General features: G+C 42.0%; 1 protein-coding gene across 1 annotated transcript; it reads left to right on the top strand.

The window, feature by feature from the left end:
* Positions 1–5,147: 5,147 nt before the first annotated feature.
* On the top strand, positions 5,148–21,664 carry CCDC174 (coiled-coil domain containing 174). The gene is made up of 11 exons (XM_036332305.1): positions 5,148–5,291; positions 7,816–7,920; positions 8,872–8,972; positions 10,003–10,061; positions 12,099–12,276; positions 15,205–15,300; positions 17,082–17,224; positions 17,671–17,765; positions 18,308–18,440; positions 20,099–20,251; positions 21,099–21,664. Exons 1-11 carry the CDS (start codon positions 5,250–5,252, stop codon positions 21,383–21,385), a joined length of 1,392 nt encoding a protein of 463 aa, XP_036188198.1. The 5' UTR covers positions 5,148–5,249; the 3' UTR covers positions 21,386–21,664.
* The last annotated feature ends 18 nt before the right edge of the window (positions 21,665–21,682 follow it).

Genomic DNA, 21,682 nt, shown 5'->3' with positions numbered 1-21,682 from the left:
AGATGTGCAGGAGGCAGCTGATCGATGTTTCTCTCTCGTCGATGTTTCTAACTCTCTGTCTCTCCCTTCCTCTCTGTAAAAAATCAATAAAATATATTTTAAAAAAATTATTTTGTTGCTACTTCATAACTGTAATGTTGCTACTGTTATGAATCGTAATGTAAATATCTGATATGCAGTGTGAAAGGGTCGTTCGACCTCCAAAGGGGTCGCGACCCACAGGTTGAGAACCACTGCTCTAAGTTGTCAACTCCAGCATCTCAAAATATGACCTTATTTAGAAATAAGGTCCTTACAGATATAACTAGTTATATGAAGTCACGCTGGAGAAGGGTGGGCCCCTAATTCAATATGACCTATGTCCTTGTAAAAAGATGGCCATATGAAGACAGAGATGGAGGGAGAACATCAAGTGAAGACAAGGATTGGCATGACATCAGGGGTTGCCGGCAAACCACCAGAAGCTAAGCAGAGGCAAGAGGGGTTCCCTATAAACTGCAAGGGAGCATGGCCCTGCTGACACCTTCATCTGGGCCTTCTAGCCTCTAGAACAGCGAGACAATCAATTGCTGTTGTTTTAAGTTACCCAGTTTGGCCCTAGGAAACAAACACAGGGCCAAAAGAAGGGATCAGGGGCCAAGGGGCAATGCCTTTGGCTTTTCCAGCCTCCATTGTTTCTTGCTTTCCCCCAGGGTGTGGCCTTCAAGACTCTGAAGCATATCCCCACCTTGTTCTCTGTGCCCCATCCTTAGAGCCTCTCACTGGGCTTCAGGCGTCCTCTGCCTCCTCCCAGCTGTCTCTGGATATGCAGTGGGGGCTGGGGTGGGTTTGAACATGGGAAAGCATCTTTTCCTGATCTTAGTAAGCCACTGGATTAAGGTTGGGGGCAGCACTGGGGACCCAGTGGCTGGCAGTTTTCTGGAGGCTGCAGAATTCTTAGCACTTATTGTGGCCTCAAGCACCAATTTCCCAGGCTGCAGGAAGAGCCCCACTCACCATGCTGTTACTCCAAGTTGACAAGCTCAGGGCAAATACGCTCCAGGCCACCAGATGATCCTTGTCCAGTCCCAGCCTGCACCATCGGGGCACTGGCATTTACTGTCGATTCCTTCTGCCTACAATGACCAGTTGACAGGTCCCTCCTGCATAAATATTCTGGAGCCAGCTCCTATAAAAACTTGCCCCTTCCCCAGTAGAGTTGAATGGATGAATGAATAAGCGAATGAATGCAAAGCTAATATAGTCTCAGGTCTACCAAGGAAGGACAGTGCGAGGTGCTGAAGGTAGGCTACCTGGGTTCAAGTCCGGGGACTAAGACTAGCTATGTGACCTTGGACAAGTTACTTAACTTCTCTGTGTCCCAGTTTCCTCATCTACAGAACAAGGATAATAATAGCACTTGCTCCTGAAGTTGCTGTGGGGATTCAATAAGATAATGCCAATAACAGATTTGTGTGCCTGATGCTGATAAAGGTTAGCCTCTTTGTCATCCAGGGCAAGAATCTCGGTATCTTTATGCCTCATCCTGTGCCCGTGCTTGGAACCTCTTTTCCTTACTTAGGTCCAACCTAATCTTTTTTCACACATTGAACACAGCTAATTCATCCACTGCTGAGTAATTTATTATCAGAAGCAGTATGCTGGAGACGGAACAAAGGCTGAGAAGCTGTGGGCTAGATGCATAGGGGAGAGAAATATTTTTATTTCAAGGAAACAGGGTATGTAGAAAAATCACTTGTGTGCCAAAAAAGGGCCTGGACTAAATTAAACCTTTTGACTTTAATCGCCGATTAAAGCATCACAATAGCAGCACAGGCTATAGCCTGTAATCACGTTGCTATGAACTTTCATGTTGGAACATGACTGCAGGGCCCCCTTTAAAAATCAGAGCCTGGCTTGGTGGCTATTCTCACAGGGAAATAATTGCCGTGTGTTTCTGAAGGTCTCCTCTCTCCCCTCCCCCGCTTTATTTAAAGCATCGAGGAGATCAGACAATTAAAACCCAATAAGAGATGAGAAGGGCCGAAACCGGTTTGGCTGGGTGGATAGAGCGTCGGCCTGTGGACTGAAAGGTCCCAGGTTCGATTCCAGTCAAGGGCATGTACCTGGGTTGCGGGCACATCCCCAGTGGGAGGTGTGCAGGAGGCAGCTGATCGATGTTTCTCATCGATGTTTCTAACTCTCTATCTTTCTCCCTTCCTCTCTGTAAAAAAAAAAAAAAAAAAAGATGAGAAGGAAGAAGATAATGGATCTCCCACTGGTTCCACCACCTTGGGACCCAGCAGGGAAGGGGACAAGCTGGAGCTGAAAATCCTGCAAAGTATGCAGCATCATTCCACGGACCGTCATCGAGTGCACGCCTCTGGCTGCGAGAAAACTGGAGCTGAGCAAAGCTTCTGCATCCCACACGTGATGCCCGCACAGCACTTTTCAGCTTGAAAGTCATTTCCGGACTCTGTATCTCAAACATCCTGTGTGCCCAACTGGGTACGAGAACCAGGCTCGGCGGATGACAGGATGTTCTCAAGGTAACTCGAGGGACACAGCTGGGACTGGTCCCGATTTCCTCAGAGGGAATCCTGTGCTTTTTCACCAGGCTCGTCTATCCCTGCCTTCCTCTTTCCTCCAGAACTGACCGGGTCTGTGCACGAGACACCGGCCTGAGACCTGGTTTAGAAGATGACGCCCTAGGAAGGCGGTGTGGCCTCGTAAAGAACATAAGGACTCAATGTCCGTACTTGGCAGAGGAAGGCAATCCCAGATAGACCGGATGTTTGGAGAGCATCGGCGGAGGAGGAGAACTTGAGGGAACGGGATGGGTGAGAAACCGTTGGTGTGCCGGGAGGGCATGCTGGTCAGTCCAAGGTTAAGCCTTCCATGCTTCTCCAGACCTGCGTGCCTTCGAGGGCTGGGGAGAGTAAAGGAGACTCACGGGCTTTTTCTTAGTAATTCCAATGGCTCGGAAGGTAATTAAAATCAGTTGGATGCCACTCTGGTGTGAACTTCTGGTCCAGGTGATGGTACGAACCTGGCTAACGAACATGCAGATATGCAGATGACAACATGGACACTGACAGGCATTATACAGAGAAAACGAAACTCTCGAGGTCTCTGGGATGTCCACAAGCAACTGAAATTACTTTCTGTCTAGCTTCCCAAGATCAAAACCCTCTGGCCTCAGTGCCAACAGCCTTGCTATGCGAGGAAACCAAAGTTCATGATTTCCCACCTGTTTACAGCCCTTCCTTCTCCCCACTTCCCTCTTTCTTTTGTGAAAATCCTCTTCTAGCCTTTTTTCAGATGGACTCGGCTACATTGGTTCTTCTCTTTACAAGTGAGTAGGGTGCAAGCAATTAACTCAATGTCCGAGCTATTCTCTGGCTCCAGGCTCCTCCACTTGCAAGCCGGCCAATGCCCCTTGGCACGTCAATGAACCTTTTGGCCTCATTTTCCTCGTCTGTAAAATGCAGATAATAGCTCCCACCTCTGGGGCTGTTATGCCCAGATTTCAAGATCCCCCACAGAACCACCAGGGAGCGCCGAGTCCGATGCAAAAGCATAGAGTCTTTTATTCAAGCTAGCTTGGTCTCTCTGCCTCCATTACTGGATGCAAGAGAGCCCGGAGTCCCAAGAGAACAAAGAATTTATAGGGCTTGTGTGTGTGTGTGTGGGGGGGGGAGGGCACACTCTGACCACTGATTTGGCCGATTCCGGTTGGTTGAGTGAGGGCCGGGGGGCTAGTGACGAAAGGGCAGGGTGTAGCTAGGGTCTGGTTACACAAAGACAGGGGGGTGTTCAGCATACTTTTGGCCTTGGGCTAGTTTCCCCCGCTTTCCCATTGGCCGAGATAAGGGCAGGCTGAGTAACTGATACATTCTGCGGCTTTTTCTTGGAAGAGGAGTTAGGGACACAGCTATCAGTCCCGTTCTGTCCTTTCAGGGCCACTTTGATGATTGAACAAGACAGTCCGTGTTACACATGTTACACGCTCCTGCCATGACCATGTGTATCAGTTTCCTGATGCCGCTGGAACACGCTACCACAGCTTAATGGTTTAAAACACTGCAGATCTATTCCTTGTCTTTTCTTTCTTTTTCTTTTCTGAGTTCTGGAGGTGAGAAGTCTGAAACGAGCCTTTCGGGGCTGACGTGTAGTTGTCAGCAGTGCTGCCTCCCTCCTGGGGCGTCCAGAGGAGGATTGATTTGGTGTTTTCCCGCCTCTGGAGGCCGCCTGTGTTTCCTCCTCCTCCAGAGCCGCCCTGGAGCATCTCCTGTCGTCTCATTGATGCTGACCCGCTGCCTCCTCTTACCAGGACCCTTGTCACCACGCTGGGCCCACCCAGCTGATCTCCCCCGCGCAGGATCTTCCATCGAATCACAGCTGTGAATTCCCTTTGCCACATAAGGTAACAGTTACACATTCTAGGGACTCGAAGATGGACATCTTTGGAGGGGGGAGGGGTCATTAGTCTATCACAGTTATTAATATTTTTATCGAGTAGCTCATTTAATCCTCATGAAACCCCATGAAGTCAATATCGTTTCATCCTCACGTGGGGACTGAGGCACAGAGAAGTTAAGTAACTTTCCTAAGGTCACACAGCCTGTAGTGTACGGGGTGAAGGAGCGTTTCCAACGAGGAAGTTGGTCTTATAAGCTGAAATATGTGAAGTGGCACAAAGTCAGCATTATATCGATGCTACTATCATTACTGTTGTTATTTCTACTAAAATTAACATAATAATCCCCATATCGTATGGCTCTTGTGAGAATGAAATCAACGTGCGGAAATTACCAGACAGTGCCTGGCATACAGCAGGTCCTCCAATGGTATTTGGATCTTTCCAGTCTTTATTCGCCTTTCTTTTCGCCAGGAAAACGTTCCAGTTCGTTTCTCCCTCCTTAAAACAGCGCCTTCGCCGCCCCTATATGACCCACTCAAGATGGCGCCGTTCGCGCCTGCGTTACGAGACCTTCTCAACATGGTGCCGAGCTAGGCCCTGCCGCTTGCCGCACTCAAGATGGCCTCCGCAGTCAGCTTCAACCGGCGACCCGACCTTCTCAACACGGTGACAGACGCGCTCGCGTCACATCACGACCGTCCTAATTTGGCGCCAGCGTCGTAAACTTAGTGTCGTAAACTGAGCGTCGCTATACTGACAGACACTTCCGGTTGCGCCGGGGGCGGGCCTAGAAGCCTGCGGGGACGTGGGAAGGATTCGGTTTGGGCCGGGACGCTCTGGCTCCAGCATGGACCGAAGGAAAAAGCCTTTGGAAGTCACGGCCTCCTCGGTGAGTGCGGGTGTAGCTGATGCTACGGGCTCCGAGTTCTTCCTGCTCCCAAGCATCTTGTTGGCCTGGTTTGTTTCTTAACTCGGGGACCCAGGCCCCGCCCCCTCGAACAGGAACCGGACTTGGCTTTTCTCGGACGGGAAACCCGGCCAACTTTCTTACCTACAGGAGCCCGAGTCTGGCTTCCCCGGTCGGATATGCCCTGGGACCGGGCTTCCCCCTCAGACACGCACCTGACCTGGTGTCTTTCCTGTCAGGCATCTCCTGCTTCCCACCGAGACATCCGGTCCGGGCCTCCTTGCCAGCCCGTCTTCCTGCGGGTCGCCGAGGACCCGGGCCTGTGCCTGCTGAGCATGCACATCCCCCTTCCCGGTTCTCCCTCCCGGAGACCAGAAGGTCTCCCCAACATCAGTGTGACCTTTTCCCTGACCAGGAACTAAATCGTTGTTAATGCAGATGCCTGGGTGCTGTCAGGTCTCGCAGGGTGGAAGAGGCTGGTTTTTGTTTGTTTAATGTATATTTTTTATTGATTTTAGAGAGGGAGGGAGAGAGAGAAAGAGAAAGAAACAGAAACATCGAGAGAGAGAGAGAGAGAGAGAGAGAGAGAAAGAGAGAGAGAGAAAGAAAGAAAGAAAGAAACAGAAACATCAATGATGAGAGAGAGTAATTGATCGGCTGCCTCCTACATGCACTGGGGATCGAGTCTGCAACCCAGGCATGTGCCCTGACCGGGAATCGAACCGGGACCTCCTGGTTCATAGGTCCAAGCTCAACCACTGAGCCACGCTGCTGAGCAAGAGGCTGTTTTTTTGTTTGTTTGTTTGTTTTGTTTTTTAAGTTAGGTACTTCTAGGAAGAAAACCTGTTGTGTGTACTTATTTTAGTGCCAGCACTTGAATGCACGGTCGCATTGACTTCTTCCAAAGTAGGTGCTGGTAAGATCCCCACTTTATACATGAGGAAGTAGGAAGATGCAGTGCATTCCCAGCGTATATACAGAATTCTTGGTGATAGAGCTGGCTCACTCAGTTTGGTTGCCTTTTTCATTATATCAGAACACATTGCCTGACCTTTGACTTAATCTTGAATTTACTGCAGCGTTACTAGGATGTAAGGGAAGTATAAGGAAAAATCTACATGTCCCAATATTTGAACCCCATTTCCTCATCTCACACTGAAAATTGGTGTTATTATGTTTGAGGATTAAGAATATATATATATATATATATATATATATATATATATATATATATATATGTATATATATATATTAAAGTTAATCCTATCCTAACAGCTTAAAATTAGCAATGATAATAGGAATGCCAGCTGGGAATTGACAATTTTCTGAGTAGATTCCTTTTAAAATTCTAAAGTTGTAGAATAGGAAAATGTGTGGCTAGGTAATTGATGTGGTTAAGAGCTTAGAAGAAAAGGTGAAAGGCTTTTAATTTTATTAAATTCAGAATATTAGGTCCTGGGAAGAACTGCCCTTTGCATTATTCCTGCTAAGGCTACTTTTAAATTGATCTCTTCCATTTGGACTTAATCATTTTGATTTCCCGTAAAATTCAGTCCACGATGCTGGGCTTTATACGTTGATTTACAAACGCCCATGTATATAAGCAACTGTACCAGATCCGTAAAAAAGAAGTTGCCATTATATCCCTTTGTGCAGAGTAGACAGTGGTGACTGGTACAGCGGAGGGCTAGACCTGGGTATTCACTCAGTTGTGCTGTTTCCTTTGCCCTGGCAGTCCCTGCTCTTGAACCCTGTGATTGAGTTGAACTTAGAGTTTCTGGAAGATACTAAAACAGACTTGGAAGCATTCTTACCATTCGCTCACTCCACTTTATATTTGGCTGTTAAATCTGCCTATCTTTTAAAGTTCAGCTCCAGGCTGCTTCTGATCACTCTGGACAGAAGGAAATGCTCCCTTACCTGAACTTTTATGCTACTTTCTACCACTCTTAGGGCATTAATTACTTCTTACTGGTATTATAGGTTTCCTTTCTTACTAGATCGTAGGCTTCATATGAGGCTGGAGTATGTCTAATTCATGTTTGTATCCCACTCTTCAGTGTGTAGTGCCAGGCACATACTGGGGACTCAGTTGCTAAACAAAGAAATTTCCCTATAGAAATATTAAATTGTTGTGATGATTACATGATATTATATCATATATAAAAGCAAAGTGCAGTGCCAATCAGAAAGGTGTTTAATGTTAGCTGAATTTTACTCTAAAAGATGCCGACTTTATTTACTTTGATTTATCAGTCTCCCTTTGCCCAGAAAAAAGCCTTTGACTGTTGAAAGTTAGAGTAAAAGTACATTTCCAACAGAGCGAGGATGAAATATGGCTTAGTTTTATTTTGTATTGAATTCTACATGTAAACTTCTAATTTTTATCCATTTTTGTCCATTTATAGGAACTTGGAATCTTGCTTTGAGAATTATAATAACTTAGAAATCCAGTCAGTCATAGAATTAAATAAGTGTTTTTGTTTGTTTATTGGTTTTATTTTAGTTGGTAGACCTTAAAGCCGAACTCTTTCGAAAACAAGAAGAATTCAAACAAGAAAAACTTCTAAAAGATTCTGGAGTTTTGGGAAAACCAAAAACAACTAATAAGGTAAAATAAAATCTAATTGTCTCCACTGATCTGAAATAATGCCAGGAGAGAGGTTTGTTTTGTTGTTGTTGTTGTTGTTTTTTTGTTTGTTTTGTTTTTAAGTGTTTGTGGTCTCTGCTACATATAAATATTAAGGAAAAATTCCTGTCTTGTATTTGAACATCTGCATGAGATGTCTTAAATATTAAAATAGAAATTAGTAAGGTTATTTAAAAGAACCTTTAAAAAATACATATATATTTTATTTATTTCAGAGAGGAATGGAGAGGGAGAGAGAGGTAGAAGCATCGATGATGAGAGAGAAATCATTGATCGGCTGCCTCCTGCACACCCCCTATTGGGGATCAAGCCCGCAACCTGGGCATGTGTCCTTGACTGGAATCAAACCCGGGACCCTGCAGTTCGCAGGCCGACGCTCTATCCACTGAGCCAAACCAGCTAGGGGAAAGCACCTTTTAATGTCCTGATTCTTTAGAACTTGTGTGAGAGAAGTACATGCTCTTAATAAGTGGTTTGTTTCTTGTGGAAGATTATCTAGTTACGTATGTGCTATAAATCCAGACAGACAAACAGATAATATAGAAACATAGCGAAAAATATCAGGGTCTTTAAGAGTTGTTTTCCAATTTTATAGGTAATGGTATATATTATTTGTATTACTAATTATTTGTAATATATACATTTTCATTATAGTCTTGAGTCATTCAGGAGATAAAAGATAAAGAAGTAACCCTATGCAGTGTATAAAGAAACTTTTTATATAATTCAGGGCTTTTCTTTTTAACTCCAGCTTTGCCATGTACACTCTTCGCAGGACATAAGTTGGCTGTCGGGAGATCTAGTTATCTCCATTGATTCAGAAGATCTGATGGTTTCTGTTTTTTTTCTGATGTACAAGTAGAGATGTTTGCATCATTTGGTGGATCTGTTTTGTTTTCCTAAATTCTCCAGAAACCAAGTATCTGGAACAAACAGAATGCAGGAGTTTCAAATCGCGCTGAGAAGGATGCGGAGCAGAAGATTGAGGAACAGAAGACTTTAGACAAAGCAAGGTAAAGGTGAACTCTGGTCAGTGAAGTTATCACTGAAGCTGCCCAAGCAAAGACATGAAAATTCAACTTTTATTATTTTTTCATTTCTAATTTAAATTTTTATAATCCTTCTAGCCAAATACTCTGTAACTATAAAATAGACTCTAAAAATAATGTGATTTGCAGATGTATTTACAATCTTAGAAGAAGGTAAGACATAGCCTCAGTTTAAAAGATGAAACAGAGTTCCACTTTGAGCCTCTTTTAGGCACTAAGATCATCAAGTGTTTAAGAAGTGCATGGGAGTGTGGTTCTGGGCTAGGGGCATATGATGTTAGCATTTAGAAACAAATTTTTCCCCAAACGTTTTTTAGTCCTCACCCTAAGATATTTTTTCCATTGCTTTTCAGAGAGAGTAGGAGGGAGGGAGGCAGAGAGGGAGGGACATCGATGTGAGAGAAACACATGGATTAGTTGCCTCCTGCACATGCCCTGACTGTGGGCAGGGAGCGAAACTGCAATGAGGTATGTGCCCTTGACCAGGAATCAAACCCGAGACCCTTTGGTCCTAGGGTGAATGCTCTAACCACTGAGATGCACCAGCCAGGGCTCCCCCAACTTTTTAATATGAAAAACGTTAAATCAACAGAATAATTGAAAGAAGAGTACAAAGAACATTGTAATACTCTTCACCTAAGTTAACAAATAAACATCTTTTTACATTCTCTTTCTCATGTGTGTATAGAGAAACTTTGTAAAGCATTGTACTTTACATATTTCGACATATATCTTCTAACAAGGACATTCTTCTATATAACCACACTGATAAAATAGTATTATATATTATCTATTAACTAGAGGCCTGGTACACGAAATTCGTGCACAGGTAGGGTCCCTACGCCTGACCAGCAATCAGGGCTGATCAGGGCCTTCTGGCTGCCAGTCAGGTCCTTCCTTCCCCGGCTGCCAGGAGTGAAGCCGAGAGTGGAGCAGTCTTTTCAGGGACAGCATTTAATAAGACATTTCTAATACTTGTTCTGTTTTCTCCAAGGGAGAAATTGGAAGAAAAAGCTAAATTATATGAAAAAATGACCAAAGGAGACTTTATAGGTAAAAAATTATTTATACTTCTTTATTTTCTATAATTCATACATCCCTATGGTATTTTATTATTTCTTAATAACTAAGAATAAGGAGAAATTTAAAAAATCAAACTGCTTATTTTCTGTGCCAGAGATAAGAAAATCAGCAATAATTTTCCAATTGCCTAGTGGGTGCAGGGCATGTATTGGGTGCTTTGAGGGAACAAGCAAGTACAACATAAGCCAGGTTCTCTGCCCTAAAGAGAGGGGAGGGTCTCATCAGTAGAGGGAAACGGTACAGAACAAAGCAAAGTTAGGAAACAAGGTCTAAATAGGCCACAATTATGAACAATTACAGCTGTGTAAAGAACAGGAATTATGGCTATGTCAAGGTGCTAGGGTTGTTTGCTATTGCTCTATTTTTCTCTTATTTTTTATTTTTTGTGTGATGTGCTTACGAGTGCTTTTTAAATGATAATGATAAAAAGATATAATCACTTTCCTCATACCCCCCAGAGAAAGAAAACCCAAGCTACAGCTAGACAACAGTAGAAGAGTGTTTGCAAAGCAGTTTACAAAGGAGGCATATGTGGAAGTGTTTAGGGAGAAGGCAGGCTCTAATAGGGCTTTTGAAGGCTTTGGATAACTGGAGAAAGGGATTCTGCAGAAGGGAGGGTGGCGAGAGCAGATCAGCAGAGGGAGGAGAGGGCCAGAGTTGGCAGGCAGCCTGGTGTGGCTGGGCCTGAGGGGCTAGGAGAGGGAGCAGCGGGGCAGCAGGAGAGCGGTGGCTGGACCCCAGTCACGGGCTGCTCACCCAGCCGAGCTCCCTCTTCTCAGACAGCAGGCCATGTTCCCTGCCTGGCAGGGAATCAGCATGGGGAGATCGGAAACGCCAAAGCTAGCGGCCATGAAGAGAGGTGCTGCCTTCTTGAAGCAGCAGCAGGTTGGCCATTCACCAGGTGGCCTCAATATTATGAGTCTTGTAACTCAGCCCTGAGAAAGTACATCTCTTTTCCATTTGAGGCATTTGTGTCCTTTAAAAAAAATTTTATTGTCTGGAAAAGCCTTTATTAAGAAAAAGTTCAGGTCTTTTCTCTTTTGATTCAAACTTTACTTGTATGGTTAATATGGGATTCAGGTCCAAAAGAGTATCCTTATAGGGATTTGGTTCTGTCCAAACCGCAGGCCCACCTCCTGATAGGCATATTGGGCTTACATATTTGGGCAAATTATGTTTTGAAGCTTCAGTTATTCTTCACTGTCCAGGGTATAATACTGGTACCTGCTTATAAGGAACCTAATATCTGTTCCATCTCAGACAAAAAGACTCAAAACTCAAGTGACTGTACCTGAAATCCCACACAGGGAAACTTCACGTCAACATTATTTGTGAATACATCAGGCATTCTGGGTTAAATTAAGTCGTGGATTGCTATTTAACTTTTCATTGTATGTTTTAGCTCAAGTAGATCATAAGTCCTGAGGAAGATAGCATCTCACACATTTCTGTATGTCCTGTAGATCCTGGCAACATGTCTTGTCTGAAAGTGCTGTTCATTGGATTGAAAAAAATTCAGATTATTTTTTTTTCAACCTATGTCATGACCCTTAAAACACTTACCATACCATAACAGTATAATTAGGATTAAGTGATTCAGCTCACCTGATTAGAGAGGTCTATTGTTTTGGTCTGACAACATGAGAAATGCACTCCTTCTGTAGTATGTAATTGGCTGTATGAGTCTCTTGAAATCAAATGGTTTTGTTATCTTAAAATGACATTCTGAGACAGTATTGCTTACTCAGTGTATTGACAAAGCAGCAGAAACTTCAGGCTTTTTAAAGACTTTTTGCAAGCTCTATGTTCCCAATGGCCTATTAATAACTTTCCTGGCAGGTCCTGAGGTGGCTTTGTCTCTGTAAGTGTTCCAGGGGGTGGGGTCATCAACTAGTGAATCTTCAGGGACGTGAAGCCACCCATCAATGACTGACTGCTTCATATCAATTCCATGTGTGGTTTTCTTCTTTGATGTCAAGAATCTGATAATTGATTTTTATGTTCTAGATGAAGAAGTGGAGGATATGTACCTTGTGGATTTCACGCAGAAGATGATAGACAAGCACAAAGAAATGGAGTCATTTGGTGCCAACAGAGATTCTAGAAAGGCAGGAGAAAGAGACGAGGATGAAGAAAATCTTTCTGAAACAGATATACCTCCTCCCCAGGACCCCAGTGAAGAATGGTTGGTGATAGTATGTGATTTGGTCATATTAACATTGTCAGGCTTGTATTTGCTTTTTAAGAGTGATTTCATTTGTTGTTAACAAAATATTTCTCTTTATCCTTCTTTAGTTTTTTTTTTCTTTTGAGACTCCACTTTAAGTAAGATTGGATTTACAGATGTAGAAGCAGTAGCTCCAATGAAGAAATAATGACAAATAAAGACTGAGCTCTTGCTATGTGCCAGGTGCAGGAGGCATTGATGTAAAAGCGTTGCTTAGTCAGCAGCATGTCCCTTTGCTACCCATGTCCTTCCTCAGACTTCAGGGAGAGTCATTGGTCCAGGCAGTGGTGATCTCTGCTTCTAGTAAGCCTTACTCTGGCTGTGTCATTTTCTGGCAATTTAATAAAGGCTTTGTGGGCTTGGACCTGGACAGCACTAGCTCTACCTTGCCAGGGCAGTGGGACCTTGATTAAGTTCCTCACCAACCTGAGGCTCACTTTCCTTACCTCTTAAGCACTGATGTCAATGCCTACTTCCCCTGATTGTTTGCCTTAAACTTCCTTCACGAAGTAAGAGTATTTTAGAATACCCAAGAAACTACTGTCTGTGGAGTATAAGCAGACATTTGTAAATCTTTATTACTGAAATTATTCTGAATTTTATCTATATGTAGGTGAATAATGGGGAAACCAATCTATTTGTTTCCTTACAAAGAGACCAATGTGTCAATAAGAGTCCAGAATGCAGATTCCATTCTGAAGATATTCTCTACTTAAAATGCTGTTTAGAAACTTGTTTATAAGTGCTTAAAACCATGTAGAGATGCACTGACCCTATGAAAATGCCCTGGTACTCTGCCTGCCCACCCTCGTGCCTGTGCAGAGCTCACCTGTCTTCTCTTCAAGGCTCAAATATTTCCTCATCATGGGGTCTTTGTCAGGAACTGCTTAGGATTGTTTGCAGCATTTGGTGACTTGTCAGCTTTGGGACCAGTGGACAGGGGTCATTTATGAGTTGAAGAGAGCAGTCCCTGTTGACCACAAAGACTGCACCTCTTCATACTAGGTAGGGTGTCCACATCGGTCCAGATAAAGCGTGTGTTGGGATAGAGCAGGTGTCTTCTTACCCACCTTCTAAAAACTTATATTTGGGGAGGTTATCGGGCTGCATGCTTGCTGTAAGCAACCAACAGAGAAGCACATGCAATGCCGTCTCTTCTATCAGTGCTGCTTCATTCTTAGTGATTCTTCCCTTGCACTCTGGCAGCACTTAAATATTTCCTGCTCCTTTGGGTCTTATATTTTCTTTATTATTGACACATAACTGGCCTCATTAACAGAAAAATAATTGAGGCAAACTTTGGTACTTTCAGCATCCTGCCTGCTGCTGTTAGTGAAGCACTTCATGGGCATGTGCTTTAGCTCCCCCAGCGTGCTCTGAGGATGACATGAGGTCTCGTGTTACTCTGGTACCTCAAGTAATTGTTTCCCCGAGAGCTTGCTCAGTGTCTGATTACATAGAGCAGTTGCTGACTGTTGCTTTGCCACTTCTATTTTGATGGGATCTGCATGTTTCTGAGGCCTTCTCCAGAAACAGAATAACCGATGATTGCTTTTCATAGTCGAAATCCCATCTCCTTTGAAAGGTTTAGTGCCTTTTTCTTTTCCTTATTAATGCCTGTAAGATTATAGCAATTTGTCAGTGATTTGAAGAGTTTGAAGGGCAGTTGAAGGTGTCACTGCCACCATATGGAAAAGGAAGACACTGCAAGCAGTTCTGACACTTTGTTTTTAAATTAGGCTCTAAAATTGTAACTGCTTATAAAATCCTTTCAGTAGTTAAATTCCAGGTGTTGGAAAATGTTCCTGCAAAAATAGTGTAAATAATTACTTAGACCATCTGGATAGATGGTTTTCTCCCTCCAGTCATTTTTTTAAAAAGGAAAAGAAGAAAAAAAAGAAACTGCTTTCAGCAGTTGGAGGTTTTATTTCTTGTGCTAATCAGCTTTAGGACTGTAGCAGTGGATCCCAAACATTCAGATTTTTAAGTCATGGACTGACAATTGGAATCGCATGTGTGAAAAGAAAGAAATTGCTTACAAAAGCCAGGTCACATACATGGGAATCTGACATTGAGTTGGTCCACCAGCAGTACTGGCCCCTTTCTGTGTTTTTGCCCCCTACTGAAGTCTATGGGAAATTCCCTGCCCATAATTAAAAAAATAAAATCTGTTGCATCATAATGCAAATGAAATCTTTTCCATGAAAATCTGTCCATATTACCTGTTGTGAAAAGTCTAAGTGTTTCATTTGCCTTGCTCTCTGCCTGACTTCTCTAACTACTATCTAGTTTGGACAAGATTAGGAAAGAGGAACAAGCGATAAAAGGTAACAGACTGGCCTACTGATGACGTGATTTTTGGTACAGAGAGTGTGTTGCTTGGCTTCCTCCTAATTAAAAAGAGTTCCAAAATACTGTAACTTATATTAAGAAATAAAGTTGTAATTCATTGAGAAGAATCATACTAATTAGAAGAAAAAAAGGAAAAAGTAAAGTGTCAGATTTGGGAAGACTGAGGAAATTAAATTAGAGTCTGGTTTAAAGGGAAGTTACTATGATGCTGATAAACTATTTGGAATTTCCTAAAGTAAGTTCTGAGATGTGGCAGCAAGGATCTGTATGGGTATTTCTCTTTGGAATCAGAGACATACATGATCAATCATTTTGTGCATTTTCTAAAACAGATTTAATAAAGGGCACAATGTGTTTATTGTGTGTCAACTTTTAACTTTAAAAAGCATGTTCTTATCATTGATAGTCGTCTCTCAGGTTGAGGGGTTTTCTTGGTTGTGAGCCCTACGTTAATTTTTTACTGTGTACCAACTTCCTAACTTAGGGAACTATATGTCCTGTACAAAGCCTTCACATCTTTTCACTTTATTTCAGGGTGGACTATGTGGATTCCTTAGGGCGATCCCGGCGCTGCATGAAAAAGGATTTGCCACATCTGTTGGAGATGGATAAAAATCTTCAGGGGAAGCTGTAAGTGTGTTATATGCAAAATTTTGCCCAGGTCTGAAATACAGACATAGGGCTAGTTTAGTGGGCAAGGCTGTCTTTAGTCAATTATCTTTAGTGCCCCAGTAAGGAGATCTTTTTTTAATGTATAAGAATATTTGCCAAAGCACTTATTCATAGTTAGTGTACACATACACACATAATCCACACTCAGGGAACAGCCTGAATGGATGATCCATATCATGTAGCTACTAAAAGGGATGAGTTAGAGCTATATCTGTTTACAGGCATACTTCAGAGCTATTGTGGGTTTAGTTCCACACCACCACAATAAAGTGAGTATCGCTCTAACGCAATAAAGCAAGTCACACGAAGTTTTTGGTTTCCCATTGCATATCAAAGTTATGTTTATGCTATACTAAAGTCTAGTAAGTACTCAATAGCATTATGTCTAAAAAAAAATCAGTGTATGGAGATCAAATGTACTCAGAAGAAAGAAACTATGTACTGGCATATGCAACTTTGTCATGAAGTTAATGGCAACCACACACAAAACCCCCAAAACTGAGACACACAACTTTAAAAAAGAGGAAAAGGAGGAAAGAAGTATGGAAAGTAACACCAATAGACTTGTTTGGTGCTTGGTTGCCACAAACCTTGAATCTGTAAAAAACATAATATCTGCAAGTGCAATAAAGCAGAACACAATAAAGTGAAGTATGCCTGTACTTGGAATGCTGTCTAATTACAGAGTAACAGATATAGAATAAGCTAAACCAAATCAACCAACAAAGCTTTGTGGAGAAAGGTGTTTAAGATACACACTTGGTTATTCCACAGCAAGTGGGGGGCAAGGAGGCAGTTAGCTTATTAGCTTTTTCTTCTTTTTTTATTTAATCCTCACCGCAGATATATATTTTTTCCCATTCATTTTTTTTATTTTTTTTTAGAGAGACTAGAGGGGAAGGAGGAAATGGGGGGCGGGGGAAGAAACATTGATGTGAAAGAGACACATTGATTGGTTGCCTACCAAACACATGCCCCAACTGGGGACTGGGGATGGAGCCTGCAACTGAGGTATGCGCCCTTGACTGGCATCCGAACCTGTGACCTGAACGCATGACCCTTTGGTCTGCAGGCCAATGCTCTAACCATTGAGCAACCAGCCAGGGTATTAACTTTTTCTTTATACATCTTTGGATTTTAAAGTAGGGCCTTACAGCTAGATTTTCTTTTTCTGTGAGGCCTAAGACACCTAAGAGATAACTTGCTAAAACATCCTAGGGAATAAAATTCCTCTTACTAAGAGCAGCTTTTATGTGCAAAGTGTTGGGAGAAGGTCCACCTTGTCCAAGTCCTCCAGGTTCAGGTGGGCGTGGGCTTGGCACAAAGGAGGAAGGGCAGAATCCCTAAGCCATCTCACAGAACACAGGGCACAGGCCAGGCCACAGGGTGAAGGTGCTTCCTCCTCCCTGCACGGAAGACCATCCAGAAGAGGCCTGCACTTCCTCCTCCCTGCCTGGGCAGCCTCCCTCTGCTCAGCCCAGGACCAGGGTGGGAAGGAAAGTGGTTTGTCTTGAGTGCAGGCAAAATTCCATTATGCTAATGCAACAAATCTGCTTGATTTTTAAAAGGTGAAAACATTTTCTCCTATTTCCCAATTATCTGGTGGGTCAGAAACCTCTGTAAGGAATTGTCTTTTTTATCAATTAGAGGTACTGATTCATGATTCAATTTAATGAACTGAAGCATTGCTATCTTACAGCTCTTATCTGAAGATAGTTTTTGCTCTTTTCTCCTACTAGTTTTGTTAGTCCTGCTAATGAAAAAACCTTACTATCTGAAGACATGAGAAAAGAACTTCAGCGCCAGCAATGGGAGGAAGAAGAGCGGGAGGCCCTGAAAAGGCCAATGGGACCCATACATTATGAAGACATTCGTGAAAATGGTATAATCATCTTGCAGCTTTTAAATCATGCTTTTATCTTGAACTAATGACAAGCATAAAGGAAAGTATTCATTCATAAAGCAGCAGTTCCTATGTAGAAATAAAAGATTCTGCTTTGGAAATTGAAGCTATCCCCATTGTTTACTGCATAGCCTAAAAAATACTCATATTGGAAATGTCTTAACAGAAGGTCTATTAATCCAAGGGTTTGTTCCCCAAGAGAAGTGGAGACAGTCAATGACTGAAAATTAATGAATTTTTGTTATGTTTATCACTTGGCAAACAGGATGAAAACTATTTCTAACTTGCTTTTTTGTTTATCTGCTTTTTCTCTTTAAAAACTTGTGCCAAACATCACTATATTTCTTCTTGCCAAATTTCTTGTAGGATATAATTTACTGATCAGGGAAATCTATAATCTCCCATGTAATTTTGACTTATTTCAGAGGCCCGGCAACTTGGTGTTGGATATTTTGCCTTTGCCCGAGATAAAGAGTTAAGAAACAAGCAAATGAAAACTTTAGAGATGCTGCGTGAACAGGTACAAATTAAATTCAGAGTTGATGTAAAGAAAGATTTGAGCAGTTGGTTTCTTGTTGGACCATACTGCAAAAAAAATCTAGTAAATTAATTAGGGATTTAAATTGATATTCAGAATACAATTATAGGTTTCATAGCTGTAATTGCCATATTATTTTGGTGTTTCAAGGTTTAAGATTATGGCTGCCCAGAAGTAACTCATGTAATTTTAAATTTGATTTTTAATATATTTTTGGAGTGGTCTAGGTAAGAAAATAGAAAGTTGCTTGAGGGATTAAGGAGTAGAACAGAATTGGTTGGTTTTCTTGAATGTTAAACCTTTCAGAATGCTCTGTGAATGCTTTCTAAACTTCAAAAAACAGCTGAGGCCTTGTGTAAGAGAATACGAGTCTTCATTTTGGTGATCTCAAGGATAGCTTCTTAGAGGTGGCATGAAAATCAATTAGTCTATTTTTAGAATAAAATTATTTCATTGTTCTTTAAAAAGAAGTATTATGAATTTGGCTTGAAACAAATAATTTTATAATTTTCTGTTCTCTTCAGACAACAGACCAGAGAACAAAACGAGAAAACATAAAAGAAAAGCGAAAGGCTATGTTAGAAGCAAGACTTGCCAAACTTCGACAGAAAAAGATGAAAGTATCAAAAGATGATGGAGCAGAGGAAGAAAGTAAAGGTATGTCATGGCTCATGTTAATAAACTTCAAAAGGAAAAATTTTAGTTCCATTGATGTCTCAGTAATAAGGCTGAGAAATTAGCCATTAAGAAAGCACCTCTAAGGTACTGACAGGAGCAGTTTTTATAACCAGTGTGATGCGAATGACACCCTAGGGAATAGTTTAGGTTATAGATAAGGAAATTAACAGTAAATTGAGTCACTTCATAGAATAGAACAGTTTCGTAAATCACACTTCGTTTAGTTGTGTACATGTTTTAAACCTAATTTGTTTTGCTGTGGCTGCAGTTTTTGTTGATTATATATTAACTTATTTTAAAGGAGAAATACATCACAAAGTCAGAATTAAATAATTTACAAATATGACTATGGTCAGCTTACGAAAGGACTGTTAAGACACTTGGAAACACTGTTAAATAATGTGTTCAAACTAGTTCATTCTGTGAATTATGTTGGTCTGGGCCAAATTGTCACGACAAAGAGACCCCCACATAGACTGCCTCAAACTAGAGGGAAATCTGCTTCTCCCTTTTAACATTTCAGAGGTGGTGGGTGTCCAGGTAGGTAGTGTATCTGCCTCAGATGGCCATCCAGTCTTCAGATTCCAGTTCTGTCATTTCCTAGGTTGCTCTAACCTGAACAGTTGAAGCTTGCTCCCCAGCACCTGTTCATGATTCAGCCTTGGGGAAGGAGGAAAAAGGGAAGGGAATGAGCTTCCCTTTGGGGAATGTGAGTCAGAAGTCATGCAGAGCCTATGTCTTTACATCCCAATGGCCAGAACACAGGGAGGCCAATAGCCATAAGGCAGGGAGGCTGGGGAATCAGCCTCTCTGGCAAGGTGCCTTGTATCCAGCTGAAACGGGGCATTCTGGTCCCAAAAGGAAGGAGAGTATGGGTGCTAGAGGCATATAGAAGCCTCCAGCCCTCACAGGAGCTTGTGCTAAGCCATGGGCTGTTTTCTAATTCTGAACAGAAATTCAGTTTTTGAGTTGTTGTTGTTTTTTTAATTCAATTTGGTTTTGAAAGAAACCAGAAACATTTACTAATTGGAAAATCATCCGTTTAGTTTCATATAACTGTTGTCTCCCTGTAACATGTTAAGCTCTTTATGTTGTTTATTTTTGCTCTACTCCTAAACATCTGTCATTTCCACAAGTTGTGAAATGTCACCACAGTGTTTTAAAAAATCCATTTTCATTTAAAATATGGCCAGAATTGAGTAGTCTACAGCCTGTCGCCAGGCTCCAGCTCTTCATCACCCCAAGCCCCCTTGCTTTGAGATTTACTTTAGTTGAGTAACAGGGATTTCTGGTCTTTTGCTTGTTGGTCTGGGGATATAGATACTTTGAAATCCATCCAGCTTGGGTTTAAGTCCTGACTCTTGTCACTTTTGACCTGTGCAGTATTTCTGAGCTTAATTTTTCTCATCTACAAAATGGGGATAAAATGGGAATACTAATATTGGCTTTATTAGGGTTGTTACAGAATTAAATGAACTATTATATACAAAGTACTTAGCCCACTGCCTGGGACATGGTAGGTGCTTAGTAAATACTGGTTATTACTTCTACTTCCAGGATTAGTATATTCTATTTTTTAAAAATTAAGTAGCTTTAAGCTTTATTATAATGAAGTCTTATTCCCTTGCAAAAAATAGATGGAAATGTTATTGGGCCTTTGCCACCAGAACCAGAGGCCATGCCAACTCCGCCTATTGCTGCCCAGCGTAGCAAAGTAGAAGTCATCGTTCAGGAGAGGAAGGATACCAGGCCCGGAGTGCCACACGTCCGGGAGTGGGACAGAGGAAAAGGTAAGAGGGGCGGAGGGGAGGTAGGGGTTGCTCCAAGGTGTAAAAACCTCTCTAGGAATGGGCCCTGCACAGGAAATTTTTCTGGTTCTCCTGATCCAAATGTGATTCTGATGAGTCTTTGTGGTCCTTTGACTCTTAAAGAATTCTTGAGGTCCTTGAACTTTTTCCTTCTTGATACCCAGGCAGAGCTGTTTATAAACAGAAGCACTAGAAAGGGTGATTATAAAAGACCAGGATTTATAAGGCATCATGTCGAAGGATGAGGGTTTTGTGTTTTTGAAGTGCTTGAGGGGGAAGTTTTCTGAAATTTGTGCTGCCTCATTGCAGCTCTGGAATGTCATTTCTTAAGAACTGCTTTCAAAATTTATGAAGGTTTGATATTTTAATGTATTGTGTTTTTAGCACATTTCAGTTGGAAATAGAGATGAAAGACCAACTTAGATTTGGAGAGGTTACTTCTTGTCTAAAGCTCAGAGGACAACACTGTTTGTTATGAAGTACCTGCAACATAATGTCAAGCAAATGATTGAGTGTTTAATTTTTCTGCATTTCTCTCTTAAATTTAATGTTAGTGCCTTTTTGGCAGTGTTTCCAGAGCCTGCAGACTTCTCCACACAGCCTTTCTTGAACCTTTGGCCTTCAGGAAGTAGTCACTCCCTTAGCTTGGTTCCTTATACTTCAGTAGGCATTGCATGTGCTTCATACTACCTTTTTGTATTGCTATCCTTGCTTTCCAGAGAATTTGAGGAGGCTTTTAAGGAATACATACAATAATTGAAAAGTAATGACAATAAATTCATCTCATTTCATAATCAGTTCTAATACAGTTCTTTCTTATTTTTACTAGAATTTTCGTTTGGGTACTGGTCGAAGAGGCAGTCAGATCTCCGGGCTGAAAGAGATCCTGAGTTTGCCCCACCGTCGGATTACTTTGTGGGTCAAAAGAGAACTGGTTCTTTCAGTAGCCAGACATGGAGCAGACCTGCACCTGCACAGAGTGATGCTGGCCAAAGCCATGAACCCAGCTGTTCACATACGTCACCCACTCCTGCTCCCAGCAGCCCACCACAAGCCCCCACGGTCACTTTTGAAACTCTGGATGATATGATATCATATTATAAACAAGTGACATGAACTTAAAAAGCATTCTGACTTGGGTCCATGCTGTTGGTGGTATCTTTTCCTCCCAGAGCAGAGAAAATGACTTGATTTTAGGGACCAAAATATAACTTTATTTTCCTGCCCTTTCCCTAGAAGATAGAGGTTGGATTTGTCAGCAAGGAAGAAGGTGAATGGTACCTTGGGAAATCTGTGGCCACGTGGCCATTCATTTCTTTCCAATTTGTATGGCGAGATATTCGTGTGGCTTTAAGTGTAAGCTGTGATGGAATAGAAATATTCTTTAATATTTGACATCAAGGAGTTTGTAAT

This window comes from Myotis myotis, unplaced genomic scaffold (genome assembly GCF_014108235.1).
Source record: "Myotis myotis isolate mMyoMyo1 unplaced genomic scaffold, mMyoMyo1.p scaffold_m19_p_13, whole genome shotgun sequence".
NCBI classification, from domain to species: domain Eukaryota; kingdom Metazoa; phylum Chordata; class Mammalia; order Chiroptera; family Vespertilionidae; genus Myotis; species Myotis myotis.
This window is presented reverse-complemented; position numbering and strand designations above follow the sequence as displayed.